Source organism: Lissotriton vulgaris, chromosome 7, assembly GCF_964263255.1.
Source record: "Lissotriton vulgaris chromosome 7, aLisVul1.2, whole genome shotgun sequence".
Classification (NCBI taxonomy): Eukaryota; Metazoa; Chordata; class Amphibia; order Caudata; family Salamandridae; genus Lissotriton; species Lissotriton vulgaris.
The window spans coordinates 632,938,026-632,965,975 of record NC_141695.1 but is presented as its reverse complement, the minus strand read 5'-3'; the positions used below and the strand labels follow the sequence as shown (position 1 = coordinate 632,965,975).

The 27,950-nt window shown below is 44.7% G+C and overlaps 1 protein-coding gene across 1 annotated transcript; it reads left to right on the top strand.

Annotated features, from left to right (window-relative positions):
- On the top strand, nt 1-27,950 carry LOC147702179 (uncharacterized). The gene is made up of 4 exons (XM_086929405.1): nt 1-410; nt 4,497-4,594; nt 8,164-8,220; nt 27,346-27,950. Exons 1-4 carry the CDS (start codon nt 361-363, stop codon nt 27,948-27,950), a joined length of 810 nt encoding a protein of 269 aa, XP_086785531.1. The 5' UTR covers nt 1-360.

Genomic DNA, 27,950 nt, shown 5'->3' with positions numbered 1-27,950 from the left:
TCCCAGAACGAAGAGCAAGGGGGAAGTTAATTCAAACGGAGGTGGTGCTGGCATGGTGGATGGGGTAGGAACTAATAACTACAACGAAGCAAGGGTGTAGCTGGCGACCATCTGAGTCCTGAGTTTCAGGCAGAGCGCGAGGCACAACATGGTTCTGCTTTGAATTGGCAGCTGGCGCTGTGCGACACTAGCACAAACTTTGAGGTTTTACTCAGTGATGGTCGTGGGAATTCCTTCTTATAAGAGGAAGAAGTACCGGATGTTTCAACATCCCGGGCGATACGGGCCTCAGTTTTGTGACGCAGGTCAGCATCTCTACGTTTGTGGGGACTCCACTCTCGGAACCCGCGTGCCCTTATAATGAAGGAGCGCGAGAAGCAAGACAGCAGAGGGGGACTCACACTTGGAAGGTAAGAAAGCGACTTATTTTGCAAAGGGGTTGAGGGGTTTAAGTGTGTCATTTACGTGGTTCTAAACGGTAAAACAAGCAAATGGGAGTTATAGATAGAGGCAGCAACAGTAAATTTGACCCAGTTGTTATTATAATACTTTACTTCAACCATTTTTGGCAGCTAGGAACTGAAGAACATGCAGATAAGGACATTCTTCTACCGGTACAGTACTTGACTGTAGCAATGCGATAACTTGCTTGCTTAACTTTGGGAATGATCAATTCTGCTTTATGGTAGCAAAAATCAAGGTTTGCATTTTGCTTACGTCTGCATATATGCCAACATGCATGAACAATGAAGAGTAACATTTTGAAACAAATAAGGAGATTTTTTTTAAAATTTCAAAGTATTTTACAGGAATCAAAGAAGTTTTAGGTTGGAGAAAGCTGAAATATTATAGGCTTTTTGGTGCAAAACCAAAGTGTTGGCACATGCCATATAAATGCAATTACAATACAATACAATGTGTATTTGTCGGGTTAGACAGAATGATTGATTGATTTTCACTGGCATAAAATACCACTTACCATTGCACAAAAAAGAGCAAGGTTGCTCACCTCTGCAAATATGCGGTATGATAATAAGTACAACTAGGCTAGGCGCTAATCTGCACAGATAGGTGTTTAATTCGCAAACAGACTCGGAAAGTTAATAACGGGTCTTGGCATGAGGGCACTCAGAGCAGAACGACAAGGCAGGGGGCCTTGGAGCCCAGGGGGAGGGCAGTGAAAGGGGAGGGCAGGAAGGGAATGTGGGCAAAATACGAACTGGTCCTGACACTGCTAGTGCTTTAACTGGGGCGCCTACACTTAACCCTGGCAATGACAAGAAACGAGTGGGGAGTGTGATATGCTATTTATTGCCATTATTAAGTCTCTGTCGGGCTGTATATATAGTGTATATGAACATGTGCAATGTGATATGCTTTTTAGCACCGTACTTGAGTGTTAGGAGGAGCCATGATTCACGAAAGAGGGGACTTCTCTCGGACCCTCCCTCAACGATGTTAATAAATATTAGAACATTGGAATGTTGGGAGCTCCGTTGAAAACAATGGAGTGCTCTGGGCTTATAATGGCTGGTATAAGCCTGTAGCTCCAACATTCCAATGTTTCTTTGTTCACAGCTCTGGCTGTGACAAAGGCTTCAGGGAACCTGAGGGGATTCCATTCCCCTCACGCTCTCAAAAGGCTTTGTTTTTTTTGTTAGAACATTCTGTCCTCTAGTGACAGAATGTTCTAATAGCCTTATAGCCCTTCGTAGATGGGCTATCCCGCTATTAAAGTCCCTCTCCCTTGTTAAAGGCCCTCGCCTTCGGCTCGGGGCCTTTAACGCTGGAGAGGGCCTTTAATAGCCGGTATAGCCCTCTACGGCGGGCTATAAGGCTATAGCATATCCCACAAAGTGGATCTGCATGTATGATTTCTGCAAGCTGTGTTTTTCCATGTGCAGCCGTTATAAAAAAAAGAAATCATATACAGAGCATATGGGATTAAATTGTGTTGAGAGACATAATTACAATACCTATAATTCGTGAATGGGGCCCCAGTTGTTTCCCTCTGTCAAAGGGTTTTAAAATGGAACCTGTGAGACAATAATCTTTGTTTCCTTATGTTAAGCTGTGCTGTGGCAATAACTTGGAATTTGACCATTGCTCTATAGTAATAAATGAGTGAAAGTATGTTTATTAGTACACACTATGAGGTAAAACTCTACTTAATAATAATAATACCAGCATTTGTAAAGCGCACAGCTACCTCCGGAGAGGTGTCATGGCACTGGAGGCCGTTGGGAAGATTAAGCGAGCTATTGCCCAGAGTCACATGGTGCTGGGCTAACCTGCCGGAAACCCCGTGGTCCGGAGTCAGGTACCCTGGCTGTTGCGACACACCACTGACCAAGGTTTTAGTGGGGTATTTGTTTTAGTGGGTGTGTGGGAAGCATGGGGTTGATCACACTGTAAAGAGTGTTTGAGTGAATTGTCATGATAGGATGCTGGGTTGATTTTGTAATCCTAGAGTCACAGTTTTAGGTCCTCATTTAAAAGAGGGCTGCGCTGCCAGAGCTTCACTTTTAATGACGCTCCGTGGCACAGGCCTCTCTCTCAATCATATCTATGAGACAACGCAAAGCCACCCAGCGTGGTTTTGCATGGCATCATAAATATGCAGTAAGGCAGGGCAGCGCAAATCCCTGCCTGGCCTTACTCTACATCAAGGAGGCCTTCCATGGGCGTCGCAGTGGGTTTTCCCATGCAGCACCCATGGGTTTTGACACATTCCCAGATTTACGAGGATCTGCAAAACCTGGAATGTTTCAAAAGTATGCACCTCACCAGGGGAGGCGTAACAAGGAGAAATAACTATTTCTCCTCATTTATTCCTCTTTCTATGTGTGTTGCATTGTGCAGGCCACATAGAAAGAGGAAATCGTTATGGTGCAAGGGTGCTGGCGTAGGTGCTTGGCTGCAAATTGTGTGCTGGCTGAAAGTACAGGAATGCACCGTATCTTGTAAATACGGTGCATTCCTGCCCTTTCGATTTGGCATAGGGGCTGTGAAGCAAGAAGCCTTGCAGCGCTGTCCTACTCCAATTTCTTGTAAATGAGGCCCTTAGTTTATTGTTTTGATTGGTCTTAATTTGTCCGTCTTTCTATAGTTCTGATTTGCTCAGGCCAGAAGTAAGGATAATTTAACGGAAAAAGAAAGTGAGAAAGAAAGATATAGGGGTAAAAGAGCCTACCAAAAGACAGAGAAAGGTTAGCAGATGAGGAAGAAAGAGACAGGAAGGAAGAAAGAGACAGGAAGGGAGAAAGAGAAGGGAGAAAGGGAAAAAGGAAGAGAAAAGGTGGAGAGAGGACTGAAAAAGAGAAGGAATATGAGAGAAAGAAAGAACATTGGAGAAAAAAAGACAAAGTAGGGAATGAAGGACAATTTAGATGTTTGGGGGTGTGGGAAACGAATGAAGGAAAAAAGCGGAATGAAGAATGAAAAGTGAGAATTAAAAATAAAAGAAAACAAATGAAAGAGAAAAAAGAGTAAAAAGAATTGGTGGAAGACACACAATCAGAAGTAAAGGAATACAGGAGTGGGGAAAGTCATAGAAAGGGAGAAGAGAAACAATAGGGGAAGGTAGGAGAAATGGGAGAAGAAAGTATTCGGAGAAGGAAGACAAAGTTGAGAAGACAGAAAGGTGAGGAAAACAGGAGAAGAAAGAAAAAGAGCAAAAGATATGGACGATGAAAGGTGAGGGGAAAAGGAGAACAGATAGGGAAAGAAAGGAAGGAGGAAAGAAAGAAAAGAACAAATGAAAGAAATAGAAAAAATGGGAGAAGAAAGGGAGGGCGATGTGACATATAGGACACCAAAAAGAAAGACTACTTTGAAAGAAAGACTCATATTGTAAAAGGAATAAAGAATATCAATAGGATGGAAAAAGAAGGAATGTAAAGGAATTGTGATAATGGGAAGAGAAAGGGAGGACATGAAACCTTAAACAGACAAAAGACAAGAAAAAATAGGAATGAACAGAAGAGGTAAGAAAAAGTTTAAGAATAAAAAAATAAAAATGAAAGAAAGTGAAATAGATAAGGAAAGAAACAAGTATGAGAAAGAAAGAGGGAAAGGTATGGAAAAATAAAGAAAGAGAAAAAGAGAAGTGGAGATAGAAAGGCGATGTGGAACAGAAAGAAAGAGGAGATGTACCATGAAATAAGGGTAGAACAGGAAAGAAATATCCAATTTTCAAGAAATATAAAAGGAGAGAGGAAAATAGAAGGTCAGGGATTAAGACAAACAAGTGTGCAAGAAGGAGGATGCAAACTGTGTAAGAAACAGTTTAGTGTGAAAATCGGGAAATAGAGAGAGAAGAGAGATAGAGATTCAGATGAGGGAAGTTGGGAAAAAAGTAACAATTAGGGAGAGGGTGACTTACTTACTGCCCGTTTTTCTGACTAGCACCTATGGCAGCAATGCAGTTGTGTCTTAGGCAAGTTTCTGTATGCTACCACAACTGTGGTTCAGGGTCTTCATTTCTGTTTCCACAGTTTACCTCCAGATGTTCTTTGGCCTGCTTCTCTTCCGTTTATCTTCTGGGATCCAGTGGAAAGCTATACTTGTTGTGGAGTCTTGTTCTCTTCTGAAGGTGCGTCCTATAAACCTCCATCTTTTTCTGATAATGAAGGTATCCATGCTCTTTTGCTTCCATTTGGTGAATAGGTCACAGTTGGAGATGGCGGGTCACAGCCACAAAATTCTTCTCAGGCTACTGATATGGAAGGCCGCCAGTTTGGGGACATCGATTTTCATCATCAGCCAGCAGCATTCTGATCCATATAAGAGTGTGCACAGAAGACAGCTCTGTTAAACCTCTAGCTTGGCGTTGGTGGTGTAATGAGCTGACCTTCATACAACATTCAACATTCTGAAGGCATTCCTGGCCTTGTTCAGTCTGCTCTTGATGTCACTTCCTGCTCCCTCCATCACGTCTGAAAGTACTGCCACTTTAGGTGAACTCTTCACTCAGGACGAGGTCTTCCCCATTCACCTTGATTGGTGAAGGGTTTGGGATGTGGAGTGGCATGCCTTCTGGTATATTTGTGTTGAAGAGAGAGGTGGAAATGAGAGGGAAATCCCAAGACTGAGATGTCTGTTTCAATGATACAGATTGTGGTGGCCATTCTAGGCATTATGGTAGCCTTGGCTTAAGATGTACCTCACTGGCACATTGTGGTAATACTATGCATCACCCTTGACATATTTGCCATGAGGATGTCAATGCCATAAGATCACCCTCCTTGGCATATGTGAACATTCAAGTCATCAAGATTTCCCTTTCTCGCATAATGTTGGCATTCAGGTGATATGGTGGCCAAGACTTAAAGTTTTTTTTTTTTTTGGCATAATGTGGGTCTTCAGGGCACTTAAGAGACCCTGACATAACACAGCGTGTCTTGGGATACTGTGTGGTATTTATATACCGGTGGCCTGGCTTAAGGTGGTCCTCTTTTGTCACAGAGTAATTTTTCTATGCATTATGGTGGCCCTGGCATGAGGTACACCTCACTGGTACATTGTAAGCATAATCATGGACACTCCTAGCATAATGATGTCCCTGGCATAAAGTGGCTTTCCTTGTCAATATTGTGGAACCAAAGACAACAGATAGTCACCCATGCCTACTGATAGGCATTTTGTCTGATGGTCATCTTGACATAAGCTCGGTATCCCTGAAACTGGTGGGTAATATAAGCATCTATACATTTTTTTGAGGTAGAATATTTCTATTTCAGACAGTGGTCCACATAAGTACTTGATGAAAATTACAAGATAGTATTTGTGAAGCGTACTTGTAGATTTACTACAAATGGAAATCATTTTTTTCTGTGTAGGGCTGGAAATATTTAGCCAATTCCTAAGAAATATGTATTTTTCAGGAAGAGTCAAGTTGATGTTTGAGGACTTATTATTTTGTATGACTGCAGTAACATTACAGATGAATCCGAAAGCTTTTTGTAGCCTCAACAACACTAGCTCAAATGTCTGAGCCTATGAGGCCTGTCTGATTTGAGTGACAGGAATGGTGTTTACTGGCATAGATTACAATGCATCTTTTTATATTTTGAACCTGACTCCTTTCGGTAAATTCTCGGTCATAATATAATACTGAAGGGTTTATTTTGACAAGTCGGATTTCAGTTTTTACACTACTGCAGTAAGGCTGCAATGGTAGACCTGTAGCCACGTTTGTAGTGCTATTGTATTGGATGGCACAATAAGTGGTGCAGTCCACTAGTTTCATTTAACTTCCAGGCCTTGGCTACACTTTGTACCATATACTATGGACTCATAAGCAAATTAAATATGGGGGATCACAGGGATTTTACTATTGATTAGCAGAGTTCTAAAGCCAGCAAAGTTATAGGAACCAGCAAAAGGCAAAAAATCCAGGCTGTTCACGCAGTAAAGGCATATTTCCTACAACTTCCATATAGGAACAACATGAGTACCAGAAGCCATGAGGGCCAGTCTCTCCCATTAACTGACCCTTGCTCCCAGTGTGTGGAACTTGATTTCAGTAAGTGAGGCTTCCAGTGACAGGAGTACTGATCAAGGAGATTTTTTATTTAAGCCCAATAGTCAAAGTATTTTGTCACAGCACTCACAGTAATTAGGTGAACCATGAGCAGATAGTGGGTCTGACAAAAACTCTTACAGATCATTTGTTTAGAAGGTATCAAGTCTAGATGCAATACAGCATGGGTTCTCTGTCCCAAAGGGTTGAGCAAATGTTATTCTCAGTGACTTGGGTACTACCTTCAGCATATAAGAAAAAGTAATCAAATTACTGTATTATAATTTATTAACTGATTCCACTCCACTACAAAGTGAGCGAAGTGAATTAGGTCTACAATGAGTGCAAAGCTTTATTAGTCTCCCACAATTCATGTACAGATCTCCTTGCAAATTCAATTCAAAAGGATTCTAGAGAAGTTATTAAAATTCACATTAAGCAATAAAATTGAACAAAAGGAGCCACAATCCATACCGTTTTTTTCCTTCTTCATCAAAAATCAATGAAACAAAGATCCTCCCAGACCACCAATGGTGTCTTTAAGCATGTGTGGTAGGGACTTCCAATTCTGTACTGATGCACGGCAGGCCCTTCTTACTCACTGTGGAAGTAGAGCTGGCATTTCATGTCTGTACTGAAGCAGAGCACGTCCTTCTAACTTTCCTTGAACACACAGGAGGACACGTTCTCTTTTTGTTTGTGGTAGAGTAGTCATTTTCTAGTGCCGCTTAGAAAACAGAGCAATCCCCTGTGTCTTAGTATTGTGGTAGAGCAGGTCAATTGTGCACACATTTGAGATAGAGTGGCCCCTTTGGCTCTGTATTATGGTAGAGTGTTACGAAGAGACTTGGATGGCAGATTCATTGACCCAACAAACATTAACAGTATCAGAATCTGGTGCATCTCCACAACACTCAATAGGCAATCTTGATAAATACACTTGTCGCCAGTGTTACGAAGAGAAACTCTGGTAAGTTTAGATAGTTTTATTTTCTATCAACGAACAGCCACCAAGTCCTGCTGCTGTCTTGTCAGTTCTCCAGGTACAACTGTCTCACACAAGACGCTACCATGGAGATAGAACAGACAAAGACATGCAGCCTCTTTGAATCATTACAACATAGAGCTGACCCATTTGACCATCAATTGAGATACAGTAGGCTCCTCCGGCTCAGTATTGTAGTTTATCATAGTACAGCAGGTTGCTCTGGCTTGGTATTGTGGCAGAGGTAGTCCAGTCGGCTCCTTATTAAGGTGGAGTGGATTCTTTTGGATCTGTTGTGCTGCAGAATGGGACCTTGTTCCTTTAATTGAGGTAAGGTGGGCTGATTTGGATGTAAAACAGGCCCTTTTGTACCTATTTTTCAGAAAAGTGGTCATTGTGGTACTTTCTGGAAGTAATACCTTCTCCTTTAGGTATGTGAGGCCCTATATAAGGCCCTAATGGAACAGGAAAGCTTCCCTCCGTCTTGCTGGAGCCAGAAAAGCACCTGAAGCTCTTTAGCGAGAAAGAGTAGGCTTGGTTGAGTGTGAAAACCAGATTACATACCTGTGATAGTGATAGTCACAGCTTTGCATTGGCTGTGATCTGTAGAATGATGCTCTGATAGTAATATAAATCTGTCACCAATCTTTTTCAGATGAAAAATTACTCCAGGAAACACAGGAACATATTGAAGGAGGCAAAACATCCAACAGTGAGTATATACCTACTGCTACCTTATTAACATATACCCCTACAGCATAGTGCCTTGACTAACACACCATGCACTTTACTGCTTCAAATAAAACCCACCCTGTAACCTACTGCACCATGTAACATACATTGGGGAAAGTTGTACTCTAAGAAACAAACACCTTTTAGTATCAAACCTGAGTGGGACACTGTAGGAAGTACTGCCAGAGTAACACACAGTGGGTACAGTACTGCCTGCCTAACATTTAACATCATTCAAAGTACTTTCAAAGTAGTGCACATCAGGATGAGTACAGCTCAAGTGACACAAAGTTTGCAATGTATTTGCAAGAACAGTGCAACTGCTTCAAAGTGCTGTGTAATCGCGAGAGTAGTACAAATGCTACAAAGCACACACCATTCAAACTACTAACATGAGTAAAGTGCTTAACTCAAAAAACTGCCTGAGCCATTGTTCAAAACATCAAAACACTGCTCAAAATTATGTTAGATTACCGGCTATTTGCAAAGAGCACACATTCCACTAATGTGGCATCATAGTGCTTAAACCATCAAGAGCAGTTACTGGCAGGTTTGTATGTGTGACTGTGGCATGACATATGTGGGAGGACCTAGGTCTGATGCGTTAAGTCCTGACACTTGGACTGGTCCTGTCAGGGCGAGTGTGCTGCTGGTGTTATGCATGTCAATGCTTTAGTATGTGAGAAGGGATAGGGTGCTCTTCATGCAGTACTTGTTCTATGGACCTGATCGATCAATCATCATATGGTGGGTGTGCTATCTCATTGTTCTGACATGATCTTGGCATGTAGCATCAAAGTACACGAGATCTGCTTGGAAAGCAGACAGCACCCTCAGTACACACACATGTAAAAAACACAGGTCACATAGCTCAACATACCATTCATGTAATATACTAACAGTGCAAAGTGCTGTCAAGAAACACACCATTTAAAATACTGCCCCAGTAACAAACACGGTTTCAGGATCCATTAGTAATATGCCCCATTGAAAGTACTGGCAAATTAGCACACACGGTTCCATGAACTGCTCAAGAAACATTTTGGAACACTGAGGGCCAGATTTAACACTTATTCACGCAGCGCAGTGTGCAGCGGCCACCAATGCAGCGCTGCGTGACAAGGAGAGCGGAGGAGAGCACCATATTGTCAGAAATATGGCACTCTCCTCCCCTTTCCCTAAACAAGTTTAGTGCTGGAAAGTGAATTGGAAAAAAATATTTTGGGCCGATTCACTTTACTTTTGTGATGCAAACACAGCATAAAATCTTAGTTACTCTCCCCCTGAAAGAGCAATATACACAGTGTTCATTTACATACATATGGCACACAATTAAAAGAACTTCCAGAGTAACACACAGTTCAAAGTACTAGAAAAACAAATCACTCTTCCAATGCACTGTCCAAGCAACATACCAATGACTTGAGGTACTGCGATGTGCACACACTGATCACAGTAATGGCAAAGTAATGCAAACTATTTAAAATACTGCACATAGGTACTTTGCAAAGTACTTTACATACTGTAAAAAGTAGTTCAGTAATTGAAATAGCAATATTTTTTCACATTCTCAATTTATGTATAATAAATTATTTAACTATGAAAATAGAAATCATTGAAACATTTTATATTAATCAATCCCAGCAAAACAATAGCAGAATATAGCAGATAAATGTAACTATATGCAGAACTTGAAGTTGTATGAATTTTGATTTATAGCTCCAGACACGTAAAACATGAATGAATGAATGAATTAAACTAAATCTTATAAAGCGCAGACTTAGCCCAAGGGCGTCAAGGCGCTAAAGCGGACTATGCATGGAGAAGGCAGGGAATGTTACGCTACAAACTGAGTGAAAAGCCATGCCCTCAAAGCTTTACGAAACAGTAAATGGGAAGGAAGACTGGAAAGATCATAAGGGAGGGAGTTCCAGAGTTTGGCAGCAACCGTAGAAAAGGCACGGCCTCCCCACCTAACCTTGCTGAATCTTGGCACTGTAAGCAAATTCTTATCTGCTGACCTAAGCTTCCTAGAGGAGTATAACGATGTAAAATTGTCTTAATACCCTCTGGACCAGTACCAAAAAAGCCTCATGAACTAAGCATAAGGTTTTAAAGAGAATCCTGCGGTCAATGGGAAGCCAATGTAACGTCCTAAGAGAGGAAGAGATGAAATGGAATTTAGGCAGATTTATCACGAGCCTGCCCCCAGCGTTCTGTACTAGCTGCAGCCGTTGAATCAGGCCTCTGTTAATGCCCAGATAAAAGGCGTTACAGGTATCCTACTACCTAGTAAGGGAAGTGTACGCCTAGGAAGAGGAGACGAAAAGCAAGGCAATAGAAGAGATGTAAGGAAGAATAATCAGATTTTACTCTATGGAAAAGGGTGAAAATTGTCTGAGTGATGGTGTGATTTTCACTCTTGCAGTAACAATGTCAATTGTGCTGTGGTCTTTATTCATGATTCCAAGTATCCGTCAATTGAACCTACAGTTCCAAGCGCTTTGTGCCTTGTTCTTACTATGCACTAATCCACTAAACATTCACATAGTCACTCTTCTCAGAACTACCTACAGTGGGAGGAAAAGCTGGTTAGACATTGGATTGCATGCAAACCATTGCTTCGGCAAGCCCAAACAAGCATTTGCTATGCAATAGGTCTCGCATTTCGAGAGTTTAAGCTATTGGCATTGTAAATGACAATTACTTTCATTTATCTGTTTTGCTAAAGCCACATAAATAACAGGCATTGTCATATACAATGCCAATAGCTCAAACTATTGTAAAAGCGAGACCTATTTCATTTCAAAGAAGCAGCCGCCATTGTCCCGGGCTTCTTGGAAAGTGAAAGGGCACATAGCGCACGGAATGTTGCAGGAAAGCATGTTGTGCCTGCAGTGGTAGAAACTCATTAAAGAAAATAGTGCTTACAGACTAAATAAGACATACATGTAACACCAGAAGTAAAAGGGCCAGTCCTCATGGGAGGTTACAAATGAAGACAAGGCGGTACTAAAGAGGGACTAACAAGCCTATTAACAAATCAGAAGCCAGCATTTCCATAGGAACATGACACCAGCCAATGAAAAATATGGGCGGAGAGTGGGCAAAGCTTCGAGTCCATACTCTAATACAGCATGCCTAGCAGAGCAGTGCATGCGCTGCCCAGGCTCGATGAAGCAGGAAAAATGAGGACCACTTCATGCCACGCAGCCTCTTTTAAAGCTGGGGCCCACACACTGCCGGTCAGAAACTCCTTTTCACCCCAGAAAGACTATGCTTTTCAGGGGTGACCCAGAAGCAGCCCGTCCGCCCCCTCAGGCTGGCTTGGGGACGCTTAACCACGCCCACCTGTTCCCCATCGCCCCCACCATAGTGGTCATCCCTCGTTGATTGAGGCTAATTATCAGTGAGTGTGGCTTGCATGAAGTTTCTGTATGCAGGGAATGTGCTGCTTGCACACTACAGGTGCCCACTGATGGATTGCTGTCTGCATTAACAAATCAGAGGGGATGGAGCTGAAACGTAGATGGAGGGGCAATTATTTTCGACGACGTATTCGGCTTATGCAATGGGAACGCTGATATGGGTAAGGGCGGGAGTCCCTTTCCAGCCGCTGTAGCAATTGGTGAATCCAGAGGGGAGGTTTGTGGTGGTGGCAGGTCGCCTCAATGGAGTAGATGTGACACTCTGTAGCATATATGCCCCTAATGATGATCAGATTTCGTTCTTTGGTCATTTATCAGGGAGTCTAGCATCATATCTGACTAGTTCGATATTGATGGGAGGGGACTTTAACGCTATTGCAGATGTAGAGATGGATAGGTCTCATCCTCCGCTCCCCATCGCCCCAATATATTATAGACTCTCCTGGCAAACTATCTGGGGGCTGGTAGATACATGGCAAGCGCACCACTTGGAGGAGCGGGATTACTCGTACTACTCAGGTCTCCATGAAATACACATGCGGCTTGATGCGATATTATGCACCCCTGAAGTACATGCCAAAGTAATCCACAGCGAATACCTAACTAGGACAATATCGGATCATAATCCACTACTGGTGCAGATACGATGTGTCCGGGAAAGAGCTGCGATACCGACGTAGCGGTTGCGACTGGAGGCGCTGGAAGATCCAACCTTTTGTGCTGATCTAGGTATGGGTATAAATCAGTATTTTGTCGAGAATGAGGGCACAGCAACATCTGTGGCGGTGGAGTGGAACGCTTTTAAGGTGGTAGTGCGAGGCTTATGTATTGCCAAAGCAATGGGGGTGAGGAAAACGCTATTGAATGACATAGAGGCAGCAGAGAGCCGGCTGCTTCGAGCTGAGAGAGCCCGCCCTGAGGACATGGGAGCACAGGGGGAGGTCTTGGGAGCTATAGAGGCAGTGGCGGTTCAGGTGGAGAGGCTGCACTCCTTTGACTATCGAGCCTACCAGGCGAGGGTGCATGCGAAAGGGGACAAGACGGGCACATTGTTGGCATGGTTGGCAAACCTAAACCCCTGGGGAACACCGATATTAGGGCTGAAGTCCCCATCGGGGGAATTGGTGTACACACAACAGGGGATAATTGGCGTATTTTTGGAATACTATACTGACCTATATCGTATCGTAAATTGAAACAGAGTGGGGATGCCGTAGGAGAATTCTTCTCTGAATTGACTCTGCCTAGGCTGGAGAAAGAACAAGGCGACATACTGGGGCAGGAGATCGAGCTCGGATAAATTAGGGGCGCAATAAAGCATATGGCGCATAACAAAACTCCGGGGGTGGATGGCCTGCAAGTAGACTTTTATTCTGCGTATGTTGATTGCCTGGCTCCACGTTTGCTGGAGGTGTATCGGGAGGCTAGGAAGGTGGGGCAGTTACCAGTAACTACCCGGGAGGCCGTTATCATCCCATTGCTGAAGCCTGAGAGAGAACCGTCCGACATGACGGCATATCGCCCACTTTCAATGTTAACCACGGACTATAAAATCTTGAGTAGGATCCTGGCGACCTGGCTCCTCCCACACATGATGCAGCTGGTCCATCCGGACCAGGCGGGCTGCATTCCAACAAGAAACACAGCAAGTAATGTGTGGAGACTACTGCGCATTCTGGAGGGGGACTGTGGCCTGGTGCCTACGGCGGCGGTCCTCTCGGTTGATATTGAGAAGGCTTTTGACAGCCTGGAATGGCCGTATCTATTTCAGGTCATGCGGTGATGGGCCTGGTTGAGGCCTTTGTTGGATGGACCCAGATCCTTTATAGTTCGGCGACAGCCCGAGTGCGGACGGGGCGACGGTTTTGTTAGCCTGTTCGGTTGGGAGGGGAACGCGTCAGGGTTGCTCGCTGTCTCCACTGCTGTTTGCTCTTGCAATTGAGCCTCTGGCTGCTTATGCCAGGTCGGGGAAGCCGTATGCAGGTCTGGACCTGCATGGCGATATGCAGTACATCTCGCTCTATGCGGATGACTTGCTCATGTTCCTGGCTGCAGTAGGAGAAGATTTGACGGGGCAACGACGCTGCTGCCTGCGTTCGACGCGGTCTCAGGGCTTCGGGTCGAATTGGGCGAAGACTTGCCTGTTCCCGGTGAGACGAACGATGGAGAGACCTGAACAACTGGGAGGTATACGATGGGAGCCTCATTGTTTAACCTATCTTGGGACCAATATATATAACACACAGGAGGACCTGTTGGAGGGTAATGTAGGTAGAGCGCTTTGAGGGATCAGAGCGAGTATGGCCTTCTGGGGTACGCTGCCACTATCGGTGGCGGGCCGGGTGGCGATCTGGAAGTTGGTGGCACTGCCCCGGTTGTTGTACTATTTCAGGACATACCCGATTTGGATACCGGGTTCATTGTTTAAAATGCTCCGTTCGTTGATGGGGGGGTTTATTTGGGGGAACGGTAGAAGACGGGTGGCTTTAGCTATGATGATGCGACCCCGAGCTGAGGATGGATGGGCGGCCCCGGACTTAGAACTGTATTACTTGCCGGCTCAGCTGCAGTGGCTTACCCAGGCAGTGGCCAGAGAGTTTAGGGGCCCTGATGGCCCAATGGGCCGGTGGATCCCACGCCATGTGCTATCATTTGTCATACTTGGACAGCGGCTAAGAATTGGGTCATTAACTCATGAGGAGCGGACGCTGCGGTCATGTTGGTTCCAGAGCCGGCGTTGGAGTGGAGCCGCCCGACGGTATGCTCCGGAGATACCACTGGGCATGTGAACGCGCTACCACATGGGGGAGACTGGTCTGCGCTGGCGACATGGGAGGAGCAGGGATTGAAGGTGATGGGGGACTTGTATGAGGACGGTGTTCTCTTGCCCTATCAGACACTGCAGGATATGTATGGCCTACCCAGGGGTGACTTTTTACTGCATTCAGTGCTTATATCAGCAATACAACACCATTGGGGTTGAGGGTTGTCGGAGCCACAAACATCCTTAACCTGCCAATATGTGGTGATGGCAGCGGGGACCTTCAAAGCTATAACATGCTTATACAAGCGAATGGTGGATGAGGGGCTGCAGCCATTGAGTCCACTGCAACAGAAATGGGAGGCAGACCTTGGAAGGGAAATTCCTGACACAACGTGGTCTAGCATAGTGGAGCGAGCGTGGAAGGGCACGCAAAATGCTAGGTTTCAGCTTATTCATTTTTATGTGTTGCATAGGGCATACTTAACTCCGGCGTGAATAAATAAGTATTTTAATGTGACTACAGCCCGGTGCCACCGCTGCTACTCAGAAGGGGTGGAATTTATTCATATGATGTGGAGCTGCCCGCAGTTGGGAACATACTGGGAGGAGGTGGTTGATATATTATGTAGAATAACGGACAGGCTGATAGACCCAGACATGGGTGCATGCATATTGCATTGGTTTCCTCATACAGCTAGGACAAAGGTGACGAGCAAGTTCTTGGACCTGTGGTTGGTGTTAGCCAAAAGAGAATTAACGAAACATTGGAAAAGCAGACAGGGACCTAATGTCAAGCGCTGGCAGGCGGAGTTTGCTAAATTGGCGGCCAGTGAGAGTATGGTTCGGTTCCGGCAGGCCAGGCGTACTCACAACGATAAGGCACTAGAAACTGACAAAGCGTGGGAGGCTCTGGTTACACTGCTGCTGTCACCTGATTCGGATTCAGATGGAGGTTCACTAGAGATGCAGATAGATCTGCCCCGGACTGAAGAGTAATAGGGGTGGGCCTTAGCAGACCAGGAGACACTATAGCGGACTTAAAGCGGAGTGGTCCAAATTATTCAACTCAGGAAAAAAGGAAAGGAAAATAATCTTACATTAGATCTGTATTATTGGTAGTTTTCCGGATCTATTATTGATGAGCACATTGGTGTAATGGGCTAGGGAGAGTACGGGGGAGGGATTGTTTTATTGTTTTATTGTAAGATGGGCGAATTGATTGATCGAATAAATAACACATAGATTGGAATAGAAAGGATTATCACGTTCAATACATATGCTGCAGCAATAATTATTAGAAGCAAGCGTGTGAATATAAAGGAATTGAGGCATTAGGTATATGGTTTGGAACAGATAATGGATACAATACAATCACTGTGAATGAAGAATGTGTCTCCCACATTGATGATGATGTGATAAACAATGGATGTACAGTTTGTGGGTGAAAATCAATAAAAATATGTTTTTAAAAAAATGGATTGCTGCCTGCATAGAATTACGGTTTGCAGATAGTGCTTGCAAGAAGTTGAGAGTACGCACAGGAAGTTTGTGCTTGCTGCAACTTGGTGCTTGCTGTTTCACATGACGTTTCTGCTGGCAGCCACGCAGAGAGTGGGAGCTGTCGCTGCCAGGGCAGGGAGAGCGACTTCTCTTAGCCTCCATTTTCTCTGACAGGTTTAATTAGTGAAGGTGTCTGCTGGGCAATAAGCCGAGATTACACTCTTCTAAAAGTCCCTTTAATACAAGTGGGTTTTCATGTTCAGATTAACTTCTTTCTCCCGTCAATACTAGGCATGTTAGTTCAGGAGCTGGAGGCTCTGGGCAGTGTGAAGTTCTTCATTAGCACTTCTCCCCGACCATGCTCCGAACACAACGTGTGACTAGAGGGTGTGGCCTGTGCCACATCACTTGAAATCTTGCCCACATAGCTTGGCTCACCCCAGGACTGTACACTGTGGCGCGAGGGCATCCAGCCATGCCTAACACAGAGAAGAATGAATGTGTGCTTACCCCCCCCCCGCGTAAACACACGCCCCGAGCTGGAAACAAGGGCGGGGTGAGCAGCCAATTATCCCTTCTGTCACCTGTGTCCGGAAAAATGCATGCTATGCCCATATGCTCCTGTCAGACTGAAGAGCCAGGTCATCGTGTTAAAATTATTACCAACACGAACAAACCCATAGCAAGCCTTGGCAAAGCCTAAAGGGCTCGCGCGGCAGCAGGGGGAGGGGGCCTGCGCGATTCCTTTGCGGGAGCGTACGACCATATGGCGCCACCATATGGTGCCGTGCGCTCCCGCAAGGAAATCGCCACACATGCACGCGTTGCCATTGAAGGCAATGGAACACGTGCACGTGTTTGGCTGAAAAGCCGAAGCGATGGGAATAGGTCATTTTGCCTATGCAGCGCATCTGCGCTGCGTAGGTGAGACCTAAAAAGATATAGATTGAAGCACAAAAACAAATGGCTTTATCAACGCGTGTTCAAATGTCTTTTTGGCGCAGTTTGGCTGATCAATGGGGCAGCTTCAAGGTTTAGCTCTTTTTGCAAGACCCGGTTTCCGAAATAACGTTTAATGTTTAATTCAATATTACTTGGCATCACGAGGGCTTGGACTAGCTAAAAAATCAAGTTGTACTGAATAGGACCCCAAAATAAGTCTTGCCCGGGGCCCTAATAATTCTTAAGATGGCACGGGTTGAAGCGTAGGGCCACACACACAAGACAGGAAAAGTGTCATAAGGGACAATTCGATACGTTTTTATAAGAACCATGACACAGGTTACCGGGTCAACTAGTAAACGGAATAACGAAGTAAGGGGCGAAAGTATAGAGGGGTAAGTGACCAAAGACAACAAAGAAGAAACGTCATCCGTCCTCCCGTCTGGAACTTGTACTTTAAATTCAACGACCTTTCACTGATCTTGCCACTAGGGGGCAGACGTTCCTAAGAGTTATGAATATAATACTCCGAAAATATAAAGGGAGCATAAACACATTGTCCAGGTGCGAGTGGAGGATGGGGCATTTACTCTATGGATGTCAACCCGTCTAAGTATTCTCAGATAGCCTGAGGGAAACTAAGCTGCAGCATGCGCATTATGAAAGAACAGTGCTCTCTCACAAGTCGACCATCTCATATGAGAACCATTTGTGAGGGGCGAGCGAGAAAATATACTATGTCAGTCTTAAAAGTGGAAGAATGTCTGACACGGCCTTGGTGTATATTTTTTTACTTTGTAACTTCCCTTTTCACGTGGACATTCATACTTTGCCACTAAGTGGCTTCGGACAGCTCCTTTTTTTTCTTTTTTTAATAAACATCATAGTAGGCATTTCCATAAAGTAAAACATACAATAACAAGGAATGGGGCAGACGAGAAGCAAAATGCCTAACAGTAAGTTCCAGTTATCACGTTTCAGTCTGACAGATGGAAGAAGTACTCCTCCCGTTCAGGTGTTATGAAGCAACGTATGGTGTTACCCGTCAGAGGAAAAGTGTAATTTAATATCCCAAATTCAGATGAGGTGGTCAGACTTAGGACATCAGTGTGTTTTGTATTTATATAGCGCCATCTATCCAAAGGTCTCGTAGCGCTGTATTCATACCGCTGTGGAACCCTTCCTGGCTTTCCTGTGAGATGTCCACTCCTGGTAACCCCCAAGGTGAAGCCAGGCATCCACAGCGCTGCTGGGGCCATTGTGGAGATTAAGCAAGCTATTGCCCATAGTCACAGAGTGGGACCCATGATAAGACTAGGCACCGAGGCGAGAATTATCAGGTCCGGGGAGATTGAGTCCAAGCGCCACAGAGGCGGGGATTGAACCCTGCTCCCGGGCCAGACCTCTGCATCAGGGTCTGCCGCTCTAACCATTGAGCCACGCTTCTATTCAGTGAATAAGGGTGCGCCAAAACTCACCTTAGTACCCAAAATCCCCTACCAGACTAGCAATCAGTGTCACATTAGTTCTTCGTCTTATAGCAAAAAAACCAATGATTAGACAACCTAGAATATGCGACTTAGGACCATCTCAGAAATGGTGGGAAGTGAGAACACTCTTTTGTTATACGCTCATACCAGTCCACAACAGGAGTAAAATAGAGACACTGTAAGGTTAAAATATTTATTTTAACGATGTGATCTCAAGCATAGTATTTTAATCAACATCAGCATACATATGGATAATAATAATACGGACAGCATGGTTACAATTCCATAAAATACAAAAGGAGGAATCATGTTACAATGATAGTGCAAACAGGTGATAAAAAGCGCCTATTTAAAGCACCCTCCCTATCTAGGAACTAGGTATTATTAAACTACAGAAGGTCTCCTGAGCTTTTTAACCTCTTCGCTGCTGATGACGAGCTCAGCTCGTCATCAGCCACGGCAGTCGTGTGCGGATGACTAGCTGAGCTCGTCATGTAACGCGGCTTTTCGTAAATTGCCGCACACAGCGGGAAAAGCCGCCGCAGCGATGCTGTTAAGGGGGACCCCATTTACCTGTCCGCTCTGTAAGTGTAAATGACATCAGGACCGGTTACTCTCTCTGTATGCCTGGAATCTTCCAAGTGTGTTCAATTCTGGCAAGTGTGCTATGATAAAGGTGCCATAATCCTACTCTGCTTGCAGCTGCCAAATTGTTGTGTCTAGAATGTGTTACACGGACATGCGGATAAACAGGCTCGCCCGTTACGATAACCTTGGCGGCTTAGCACTCACTGTACAGACTGGGGACACGATGTATGTCTAGAGATGTCGAAAACCAAACCTTTTCTCTTGTATAGGCCTTCGTGAAAGCTAACTCAGCAAAAACAGCCAAGCAGTGTCGTGTGCAAAAGCAACAAAAAGGAAAAATGGCGCTTAAACTTCGAATAAGCCATGCCAACTTAACATGCACGCAGAAAGAGGCCCATAAATCATACTACACTTTGAAATCTTTCCAATCACAAAGGATCATTTTATCACACGGTGTGAGTAACAAGTCAAATATAAGTAGTGCATTTGTGTTGAGTGGAGGGGGGTTGGGGAGAGCCCAGGCGCCTACCGCGATTAACACTGGGTCCATCGATACCCCGCAGTGGAAGATGTCTTTGATAGGTTTGTTGATGTCTTCCCCATATGACTCGAGCAGGGGGCAATAAAAGATCATGTGCTCAAGGTCGCCCACTTCTGATGAGCAGTTCCCACATTTATATTAGTTAGAGCTTAGATGGGGACCAAAACGTTCTATGTCGTAACCAGTCTTTGCATTGGAGTCTGATTGGAGATGTCTTACTCTTGGTGGCATGTTTCCAAATCAGTCACCAACTGTTATCAGGTGGGTGGGAATAGCCTTCCCTAAGGCAAGAGTCTGACCACTTCTTTTGATATTTATGAATTAGGTTAGTGCTTTATTCCTGGAAAATCCTGTAGATGTTTTGAGGCTTGATGAGATTGGGTGGATAGGGATGCAGATTTTGGAAAGATACTCGGGGGTTGAGAGTTTCGGAAGTGTTGTTTGCAATTAATCGCTACTTTGAGCTGTAGGAAGTTACAGAATTCTTTATTGGGAATGTCTGAAGAGACTTGAAGCAGGGTGAACAGGATTGGGTTGTCTTTTTTTTGTTTTATAATAACACATTTTATTGATTTTTCGTGATACCAACTGGGCAGGCGCCCTACAGACAAACATTGGCACCAAGATAATCCGGATGTGTACATTATTAAGTGCAGTAGACACATAAAACGGCAGTTCCCAGACTCATACATTTAAAAAGATGTAGATGAGTACTCAGACATGCAGTAATGGTACGCTGTGTGCATCCCGTAATGGTCCAGGGAGTGTTACCAATTTCGTCCATCGGGGGTCTGTGGGGGAAGGGGAGCAAGATCGATACCCTGGTACGTTGCCCATTGGTACCACATTTTCCTGTGTTTCCGGGGGCAGCCTCGCGCCTGGAACACTGCCAGCTCAGCACTCATACACCTTTCTAGGTGTGTTCTCCACTTCCCTACTGTCGGGGGAGACCCATTTCTATAACTGAGCGATGTCTCGTTTAGCGATTGTGAGGGCCAGGAAGAGCAGGTGCTGTTTATACCGGTTCCCCACTATCCTGTCAGTGCTATTTAATAGGAACAGTTTTGGGTTGTGTGGGAGATCCCAAGCTAATACCCTGCCCAAACATGCAGAGATGTTACGCCAGAAGGGCTGTATAACTGTGCAGCTCCACACTGTGTGTATAAAGGTTCCTTGGTCCCTCTCACAGCATAGACATTGGGGAGACTGAACAACCCCCATCTTCTAGAGACGGAGTCTTGAATAGTATACCCGGTGTGCATATTTGAACTGGAGGAGTCGATATCGGGAGGACACCGCTGCACCCTGGGGGCAAGCTATGGCCTCGGCTCAGTCCTCGTCCGTTAGGTCTGGCATGTCATCCTGCCACGCCCTTCTAGTTTTATGCAGTGTTGTATTTAAGTGCGTTGTTAAAGTCTGGTAGACCGGTCTGATTTTATGTGCACCCAGGTCCTCCATGAGGAGAAGGCCTTCGAGGGAATGAAACTCTAGCAGGCTATCCAGAGTGAGGATGGTGGGGGTCAGGGCATGGTGCAATTGAAGGTATTTATAAAACTGTGACTTGTGTAGCTTGAATTCTGCCTGCAGCTGCTGGAGGGGTTGTCTTTTTTGATCACATCCTTGATGTATAGAATATTGCAGGATGACAATGAGTGCCAGTGGAGAGCTTTACACTCAATTTTTATTAGTGTGTTGGGCCAGATAGAAACACATGAGGAATGTTTCGTTCAAATTTAGCAGAGCTTGTGTAGGTGTTTTACAGCAAGAATTGTGTCTCTAAGAATGTTTAATGAATGTTGTGGTTTAAAGTGGTCCATTGAGACCATTGCGAGTGCCGCAAATGGTCGAAAGAGGTATTTCTTATTTTCTGACCACAGGGGAGGCGGGAGTAGGGGGGTTGGACTGAATCAGTGAATCGATTGTTTAAGTAGGAAAACCATTTGCATTCTACTGATGTTGGGTAGACCCATTCTTCCTTTCTCTTTACTAAGTAATAGGACTTTGGAGGCCATTCTGGGTTGTTTATTACACCAGATGAATTGGGTGGTATACGTGTTTAGAGATAGGAATAAAGAATCTGTTAATTGGAGGGGGAGCATACTGATGATAAACTTCACTTGTGGGGCAGTTAGCATTTTGGTGCATTCTAGACTGCCTCACCACATCATGTGTTTGGGGAACCAAGTTTCAATCAGGTCCTGGATCCTTTGCAGTAAGATGTTTTCAGTACGTGTGCAGGACTCGGAGAGAGATTTACCTAGATGTAAGCCTAAGTATTTCATGTGGAGCTTTTGCCATTTGAGATCTGTGTTGTTGATAATTGTGGGCATGCAGAAGGTGTTGAGCGCGAAAACTTCTGTTTTCTCTTTGTTGAGTGTGTAGTTGGAGATATGGAAGTAGGCATTGATTAGCTTGAGGATTTTGGCCATAGCCATTTCTGCTTCCTCAGAAAAGATGAGGACGTTGTCCGTATAGGCTGCTACATTATGAGTTGTGGAGCCAAATAGGATGTCTGTGATGATGGGGTTGTGACAAATTTCCAAGAGGAGAAGTTCTGTGGCCAGGAAGAATAGCAGTGGTGAAAGAGGGCACCCTTGCCTAGTTCCTTGTGAGAGACAAAACATTTTCAGAGATGGAGCAATTAGCCCTGACTTTGGTTGAGGGGTTGTCATATAATACGAACACCATTTGTTCTAAGGAGGATTCAAGGTTACATTTCGGAATAACTGCTCTTAAGAAAGGCCAGGAGACATCATCGAAAGCCTTTTCGGCATCCATGGCCATCGCCGAGCATATCTTTCAAAGATGTGCAAATAATCTTTTGTTGTCACAGGCCAATCTCCCTTTTACGAAGCCCGTTTGAGAGGGGTGGATTAGAGATGAGAGGAGTTTTTCTAAACTCGTGGCAATGATTTTTGCCTCTATTTTTTGGAGAAGTGTGGCTCAGGGGTTAGAGGCGGCAGACCTGGAGCTTGAGTTCGGCCCTGGACCAGGGTTCATTTCCCCGCCTCTGCAGGTCTTGGGCTCAAAAATTCCACGGACTCGATAATTCTAGCTCCGGTGCCTTCTCGACTCACGGGTTCACACTCTGCGACTCTGGGCAATAGCTTGCTTAATCTCCACAACGGCCCCTCGCGGTGGGATGCCTGGCTTTCACCTTGTGGATACCCTGCCAGGGTTATCTCACAGGGGAATACCAGGACGGGTTCCCTAAGCAAGCGCGGAGATGCCCCAGGGTAAGTCGTGCGCTATATAAGTTTCATTTCATTCATTCATTATTTTACAATCTACGTTGAGTAGAGAGATCGGTCTGTAGTTTTTGGTGCCGGACGGGTCTTTACTATTTTTCTGGATAACTACCTTGGATTAGTGGACAGCTTCTTTGATTTATTTTGTAAGAATTTCAAAATGTGCCGTGGAATGAGAGTAAAGCCTTTGTGATCATGGAGGGGAGCTGCAAGTCCATGCACTGATAAAAGCAGTAGAGCAACCCTTGACTAGGTATATGTAGCTCAGTCTCACACTCAACTCTAATGAAATGTATGCAGGCCATCTGGTTCCAAGGTACAGTGTCATTTTCATAGGCCAGTATTAAGACACTTGCCTCGTATACAAAACCCAAACGTTGATGTGCCTCAAGTTATTGGAATGGATATTGTTTTTGGAACGCAAACATGGGGTATGATTACATTATTTCTGCTGGCGACAAAAATATGGACAGCTCTTTGTCAAGTACTTCAAGAATTCCTCTTAAAAATTGCATTTTGATCCTAGTGCTTTTGTAAAAAAATTCTTTAGAGAAATCATAAAAGGTACCTTTGTGTCTTCTGTGTTTCAATTTTTATGGGGAAAAGCCCCCTGAAAACCTCCTTGGAAAAGAAGGGCTTACTTCTTTTGTTTCATCCTATTCAAGGCAGTGGTTTACGTCCCACAACCCTTTAATTTCAGTAGCGCCATCACTTAATTTATGGGAGGGGTGCTGCTTGTTTCCGCCTCCTGAGCTCAACCAGACATCTGTTATATGTTTCCTGCCTGTGTTCTCTCTTTGCTGCACTTCAGAGAGTTTATAGGTATTTTCATAGGCACTATATGCACACTGGCACCTTTAAAGCATCAGGAGCAGAGCCAGAGGTGTAGACTCAGGCACTCATTATGAGTGACCCAGTGTGGATACGTTGTTTATTAGCACCGATAAATACCGACACCTTGATGGCTGATAGTTACCGGGTTTGAGCTGGAAGAATTTAACCTGGGGAGTTTGTAAAGATGCAGTCTGCACATATATAAATATAACTCTGGGGCCAAACGTGTGGGGGAACAAGTATTTATTATACAAGATCGACAGGAGAGCGCCGGGCGTCCGGTATTCTCAAGGTTCTCCCCCAGACTCCCGCTCGCGCTGCGAGTCTACAAAATGGCCGCCTCGCGCGCTACATCGTGATGTAGCACGCAACAACTAGAGCGCGACTCTTCATATCTCCCCCTTTTTGCACAACAACTGAAAACGTACAGTCACTGCATGAGGTAAGTTATTATCCTTCTCCCAGTTCAAAGTCTCCAAATCGGGTAGGTCTCACCGCCATTCTCCCTGCTCGTGTGCGCCTTACCGGAGAGGAAGTAACTTCCCTGTGACTGGTCTCTGCTGGGATCACCACCTTGTCCTCTTGAGTTCCAGGCCTTTCTCTCCGCGGGGTCTCACTCTCCTCTCCTAGATGTTCTTCTGTCAAGGGGACGTCACTGTCTCCCAGCTCCTCACTGCTTCTTCCTGTCCAGGATTACCTTCTTTTTCCGGGGTGAAATGTTCATTCTGCTGTGGCCTCTGGTCTTGTTATGTTCTACCCCTTTCTTCAGGGGACCATTGTAGGATCTTACTACATTTAGACATGCGGTCTTGGGACCACACATTCCCGTTGCTGAGCAGTGCCACCCTGTCATATACCTCCTTTACTTGTAGGGGTTGACTGTATTTGCTGTCCCCTTTTTTCCGCAGCACTGCCAGTAACTAGATTGTCGTAAAATCAGGCACGCTTATATCTGTGACACCCCCAGAAATAGGTGTATGCACCGAGGTGGAAATGTATTCGGTCACTCATAATAAAGGCCTTAGTAGAGTGTATGAGGCTGCAGCAGGCTGACTGATGGGGACTATAGATGGATGTGCCTGGCTTCACCTAACCTTAAATATCGGTGTAGCCACGCCTCTCTAAAGAGTGCAATAATAGTTTGTGAGCAACTGTAGAGGTAGTGACTGCAGACAGAGTTGCCGATGACAGGAACATGGGCAGAATATGTTGGCCTACTGGTTACGCACACACACACGCACATACTTGTCTGTTTATAAAGTGTAAATATGTCATAACAAAGACTGAGCTTGAGACTGCAGATAGTGGGCAGATGGCAGGAACATCGCTAGAATAGGTGGCCACACAACACACACACACACTTTTGTCTAAAAGGTATAACTAAAGTATTGTAGGAAAGACAGACGTGGAGACGAAGTAGAGTCTATGAGTATAGCAGAGACGTAAATGTGCAAACTAGGTCGGCATTTTGACTCCTATTTTTGTCTCATGTATATGTAGCGTTATGCATGTATATATATCATCAACACACAACACAAAGGCATATTTAACACACTGTATACCCTGAGAGCTTTAAAGCACCAGGAGAAAATCCAGAGGTGGAAACTAAATAGAGTCTGTGAGGTTCCAAGAGACAGAAAGATGGCCAGATGAGAGGCTCCCAGAGGTCCTCATGTCCAATCACTCTCTCTGGGGGTCACCATGTCATACGTTTCATGTATTAGTGTGTCCAGAGACAGAGTGGATAGCTAACAAACTATGGAGATGGGTATATGTACAAACAGAAAATCTTACTACACTTAAACCCAAAATGGAAGCAGTAAGAGTGTAACTTGATATAAGGGCATCGCACGTACATCCATGCATACACTCGGGCACCCTCTCTTCATTATTGGTAACCTGCCCAATTTTTCCTTTAGCTTCTTGTGGGCCTCCTAAAAAACATTACTAGTGATGCTGTGACAGGTGGCCAACCCATAAAGTACACGTTGTGCTACCTGTGACCCTGTGTTAAAGACATGTGAAGAATCCCTCCATGTAACACTGACACTGTGAAAAGTCCAGCATGCATCGCTCAGATTTTGAGAGCTCCCAAGTTTCCCATTTCCATGCGCTAGTAACTCATCCAGTCCATTTCTTCTGTGTAGTCCGGGTTTGCAGTCCTGTTTATCCCAGCGGCGACGAAACTTGAGGGGACCCCACCTGCAAAGTACATAGAGGGACCCACACGCTCCAGACCCAGTCAGGAGCTCTCAGCATTCATTTCTTTGCACAGTGCCGGAGGGGGCCCCCTGGAGCGCGGATCCCCCCGCACCGCAGGCGCTGCTGGGGCTATTGTTCCGCCACTGGTTTATCCCTACATGTTCTAGAATGCAAAGAAACCACCTGATCTTGATGACCTACACACTTGTGGGAAACTTGAATGCTCTGGAATTTGCCAAGTGATGCATGAGTAACATACAAGTAGGAGTGCATTGAGGCAGCAGGCCCCTGTTAAGCACCACATACACAGGGTGATCACATTTAATAAACAAAAACCTGAAACATTCCACAAACTTATAAGTGGGACTATAATTTTGTATTGATTCAACTGAGGGGCACAGAAAGACTTGTTTGACAGCACTGACCAACAGAAGGAAGACAGTCAATATGGCACTAAAAGGAATTAAGTGCAACCCTTACACAATGTATGAGCTGTTTTAAACAAATTGCTTTCTGATAAGGTCTAATAATTAATTCTGCACCAAAAAATATGAACACCTGCCTACCTATGTACTGAGTTTGCCCACTAGGCAAGGTGTTAAAACTTGCCAAGAAATTTGGTGAAAGAACAGGACTGTCCTACTGAACCTAAGACGTCAGGTCATGTTCACTATGACTGCTCTTACTGGTATTAAATTACTAAACTGGCACATCCCACAAACCTATAGGACAGACTAAATGTTGGACAACCAAAATCAAAGTTTTAGCGCTTGCACCATTTCATTAAGGCTACCTAGCTAAATGAAGACATTACTGACATCTCAAGCTGCATATGAGTAGCTCATTTAGATTTTTTTTTGCATTTTGGGACACGAGTTTTGCCTCTATAAATTTAAAAGCAGAGCTGAAAATGCTAAAAGGAAATTATAAAACCAAGACTTGATAAGAGTAGATATGTGCCAGCAAGATAGAACGTGGTGAGATGTACAAGGATCCATCAATGAATGTTCGCCTTTGCTAGAATATAGAACAAGAGCCTCTTTTTGAAACATGACGATAAAGTTTTGCCAACTCAACATCGAAAGAAAATAGTGAAAACAGTGTTTTCATTAAATATTCCTCGCTTCTCTCCCACGAGCGTGAGGGTCTTCTCAGATTAGCTTCTCTTTACATCCTGCTGTGCTCCTTCAATGAGACATTACAAAACTACAGGGGGGTCTTTAAAGACTGTAAACAAATACCATTAGAAGTAGCAGACTCTATGCAAAAGAGTCCCGCCAGTTAACAAAGACACTTTGCACAGTGCTGCTTTGAGTGGTAACAGAAGTGCAGGTCTTAGAGCAATAACAAGGTGTACATTAACTCTAATACATGGTGTGAATGCCAGGGTATTGCTGCTTGCACCTTTCACCCTTGATAAGAGTAGGGTGTAGCCGGGGAAGTGGTGGGCCTAGGAGTTTGACAGGGAGATGTAGGAGTGGGGAGAAGACTGGGTCTTTGGGGAACCAAGGGTATGCACCACATTAAGTAGCTAACTCTTGTGTCTTTGTTTCCATCTCTTCCATTAGCCAATCGACCTACGTACTGTATGCCGCGCAAAGGGCTCTACGTTCTACTTCCATGGGTAGAACCCCATGACCCTGAGCAGAGTTCTGATACCTCTCATGCTGGAGCGGACTATGTCAAGAACTGTCTGCCACCACCAACGCGACTGCTAAGACCCCACGGCAACCGGAAGCCAAAGAGGGGCCTGTTGCGTCCACCAACATGGAAGAACATCGAGCGGGGACGGTATCTGGACAGCAATCAGGGCGTGGAGCTGTGGAGGGTGAGGGATGAAGCCACAACCACCAGCCCCCCTTACAGCACCTCATGGTTGGGAGGCTCCCGCCAGTTGACTCCTGTAAAATGCAATCCCAGTGATTGGATAGTTGGCCTCCTATGCAATGTTTATTATCACAATAAAATAAGCATGAATAATCTCTGTGCCTTAATGCTTCCAGGGGTACTGTTAAGGATTCTAAAACATTTTTGTACATTCTTTTTAAAAATATATTATGTTTTATTAGTTTTACATGTAGAACAATATAACAAGCAGCGCAAAAGGCCATATTACAGGTGCTTCATTTCACATCGATGTTTTGAAACAGTCTCCAGTGATAAGTGTCTCTGA

Coding starts and splice junctions, on each gene's coding strand:
- LOC147702179 (XM_086929405.1), top strand. CDS start 361: ATGAAGGAGCGCGAGAAGCAAGACAGCAGAGGGGGACTCACACTTGGA. Junction 4,595..8,163: donor AGTCTTGTTCTCTTCTGAAG/GTGCGTCCTATA, acceptor AATCTTTTTCAG/ATGAAAAATTACTCCAGGAA. Junction 8,221..27,345: donor AGGAGGCAAAACATCCAACA/GTGAGTATATAC, acceptor CTCTTCCATTAG/CCAATCGACCTACGTACTGT.